Source organism: Otolemur garnettii, unplaced genomic scaffold (assembly GCF_000181295.1).
Source record: "Otolemur garnettii isolate 467f Iridium unplaced genomic scaffold, OtoGar3 scaffold00089, whole genome shotgun sequence".
NCBI classification, from domain to species: domain Eukaryota; kingdom Metazoa; phylum Chordata; class Mammalia; order Primates; family Galagidae; genus Otolemur; species Otolemur garnettii.
This window is the reverse complement of record NW_003852484.1, coordinates 4,218,653-4,221,783: the sequence shown is the minus strand read 5'-3', so window position 1 is coordinate 4,221,783 and position 3,131 is coordinate 4,218,653. Positions and strand designations below refer to the sequence as shown.

General features: G+C 41.5%; 1 protein-coding gene across 1 annotated transcript in view; it reads left to right on the top strand.

The window, feature by feature from the left end:
- The window catches only part of FBXO40 (F-box protein 40), a 16,510-nt gene extending 13,728 nt beyond the window's left edge, over positions 1–2,782 (top strand). The window contains exon 3 of the mRNA XM_023516297.1: positions 2,441–2,782. Within this exon, the coding sequence (XP_023372065.1) occupies positions 2,441–2,656 (216 nt within the window). The 3' untranslated portion in view covers positions 2,657–2,782. The remainder of the gene's footprint in view (positions 1–2,440) is intronic.
- The last annotated feature ends 349 nt before the right edge of the window (positions 2,783–3,131 follow it).

Genomic DNA, 3,131 nt, shown 5'->3' with positions numbered 1-3,131 from the left:
GCCTTAGCCGCTTGAGCCACAGGCGCTGAGCCGATCCAAATATTAATTTAATTTTTCAAAAACTTCTACTGTATAAAAAAATTAAAGAATCTTTCCCTTAGGAAAAACCTTACTCACTTTTCCTTGTGGGCCATGTCTATTCAACTGTGTTTTCACTTCTACCAGATTGTATCATATGGAAGTGAGGCTCCTAATTCATCATATCCAAGGTGCCCATACCATCTTTTCTCAGAGTAAATATATTGGTAATATGAAAAATGAATTTATGGTGCCCACATAGTCCAATAATTCCATAATCTCACTATTGAGTTTCTTCCTAATATAGTGTTGGAGAGTAAGTATTGTTGATCAATCTGTTTTTATTGATTATGCCTAAAACAACTTATGTATTTTGCCAATTATTTATTCCCTGAGAAATCTTCTTTGAAACATGATTACAAGGCTGTCCCTCATATATCCATGCTTGCATCCATGTGTTAAATAAACACTGATAGCCCATGTTAGGAATAAACATAAATGAGACTAAGATACTGCCTTCAGGATTAGTAGTGCCTTCCTCTATAAAAACCAGATGCAGAAACAAAGTCAGATGCAAATAATTTAATTTACCTACTAGATATCCCATTATTTGGCTCAAGTTTGTCCCCAATTCAATGATTGCTGACCACTGTTGGATATCATGTGGGACAGACTTACTTCTTTGCAGAAAGACAGAGAATTTAGCTTGGACTAAAGGATACTTATATTGAAATGGTTTTTTAAAGTAAAAAGGCAAGTAGTTCCAAGATCCCAGGAAATATTTTTCTTATATAGAAATAATGATAAGAAACTGAGGGTGAAGTAGTCAGGTTGAAAGGGTATCAGGTTGTATGTTTACTCTCATTACCATATGTTAAAACTAGCAACTTTGCCACCAAAGTTGCCATCTCAGGTGGAAAAACCATAGGATGTCTTACTGAGTAGCAGACTCAGAATTTTCCCAAGGGGTTCCTGTTTCAGTGAAACCCTCGTTAGTTAGAATATGTGAATTTCAAACAATAGAAAACCAACCTAAAGTGGCATAAAGGATAATGGAATGTATTTGGCCTATATAACTGAAAAGACCAAAGGTAATAGCTTCAGGTAAGGTTTGATCTAGCAGCTTGAAAAAAAATACCCCAGGGCTGGGTGCAGTGGCTCATGTCTATAATCCCAGCACTCTGGGAGGCCGAGGCAGGTGGATTGCTTGAGCTCATGAGTTCAAAACCAGACTGAACAAGAGCAAAACCCCATCTCTAAAAAATAGCCAAGCATTTTGGCAGGTGCCTATAGTCCCAGCTACTCAGGAGGCTGAGGCAAGAGGATCGTGAGCCCAAGAGTTTGAGGTTGCTGTGAACTATGACACCATGGCACTCTACCCAGGACAACAAAGACTCTATCTCAAAAAAAAAAAAAATGCCCCCAAATGATCTTTTTTCTTTCTATTTTTTTCCTTCCTCAATAATGACTCAACGACTCAGTAATTCAAGACAGTTCTTCTTTGGTGGTACCTAGCTGACAGCTCCTAGAACTGTAGCTTTCCAAGTACAGTAGGAAATATAGTAGAGTCTCTGTAAGTTGACATCCCAAGGGACTGTAACACACTGATCAATGCTTGGAGATGGTCAATATAAGGAACTAGGTCTATTGTACTAATGTGTACATGTGGTGCATATCTGATCTTTGAAAATTAGGTCATTTTAAGGAGGTGGTCAATGTAGAATGGTCAACTTTGGAGGTTCTGTGGTAGATAATGTCTTTTTGTTTTTGTTTGAGACAGAGTCTCACTCTGTTGCCTAGGCTAGCATGCTGTGGCATCAGCCTAGCTCATGGCAACCTCAGCCTCTTGGGTTCAGATAATCCTTCTGCCTCAGCTTCCCAAGTAGTTGGGATGATAGGCACCTGCCACAATGCCCAGCTAATTTTTTGTATTTTCAATAGCAATAGGGTCTCACTCTTGCTTAGGCTGTTCTTAAACCCCTAAGCTCAAGGGATCCACTTACTTCAGCCTCCCAGAGTGCTGGGATTACAGGTGTGAGCCTCTGTGCCCAGCCAATAATCTGGTTTTTAATATCTCAGACACAAGTTCTGGAGTAGAGTCTCATTCGTTCTAATTGTCCTGCTTTGAACTCTCTGTCTATTCTAACACTAATCACTGTTGCTAGTGGGAACAGGGGGAGGGCATGTGTTAATATGCTGACTGGTATTAACCATTCCCTCACAACTACACGGCCAGTTGAGGGGATTATTAACTGGAAGAGCAAACTAGGAATTGGATGCTGGGGAAGGAACTAACAACGCCTGCAGTAGCTACTGAACACTCCAGAGGCTAAGAACAGGAAGAACAGGAAGTCATCTCCAGATACTGTTCAAATAAAGTATTGCCCATTGTTCACCTTTGAGCCTCTATCTTTCCCAACAGATCTGGCAGTTCAGCAGTCTCTTCTCCAAAATCAAGAGCTGGGAGTTTAATGAAGTCACCTCCATGTCTGAGCACCTGAAAGCCTGTCCCTTCAACATTGTAGAGCACAAAACTGACCCGGTTCTTTTGACCAGCATGTGTCAGCCCCGTGAACAGGCCCCAGAGAGCTTGGTCTCCACCTTTAGAGCCAGAGCCCGAGGAAGATACGCCTCCTAAAGATGCAGATGCCACCATTCTCGGGTTTCTCCTTGGAGTTGCTGAAAGTAGGACAGAGTATGGTTTTGAAGATTCCCTTCAGTAAACTGCATGTTTCCTTATCAGGGTGTATTGGACATGCAATGTTCAAATATAAAACCTCCACTGTCACATAAGACCTTCAAGACCTCTGTGGTCACAAAGACCTAAGAATTTCCTATGCCCTGGACTGTGCCATAGTGCCATACTGATGACTTAATTCCTTTCCTTTGTTTTTTCTTTTCTGAGGAGAAAATAAGTAACTTGAGGCCATTTGGAAGATAAATCCAACTGCTTAAAAGATGAGAGACCAGCACAGGCCTGGTTTACAAAGCCCTTCCAAGTATGTGGAGCAGGCAATGTAGGGAGGGGACTGAGGTGCACAGAGTTACTTCCCAGGGCTGATGCACACAGCTGGAAGGTCCTGAAGCTGGATCTGTCTGGACAGCCAAGTCCA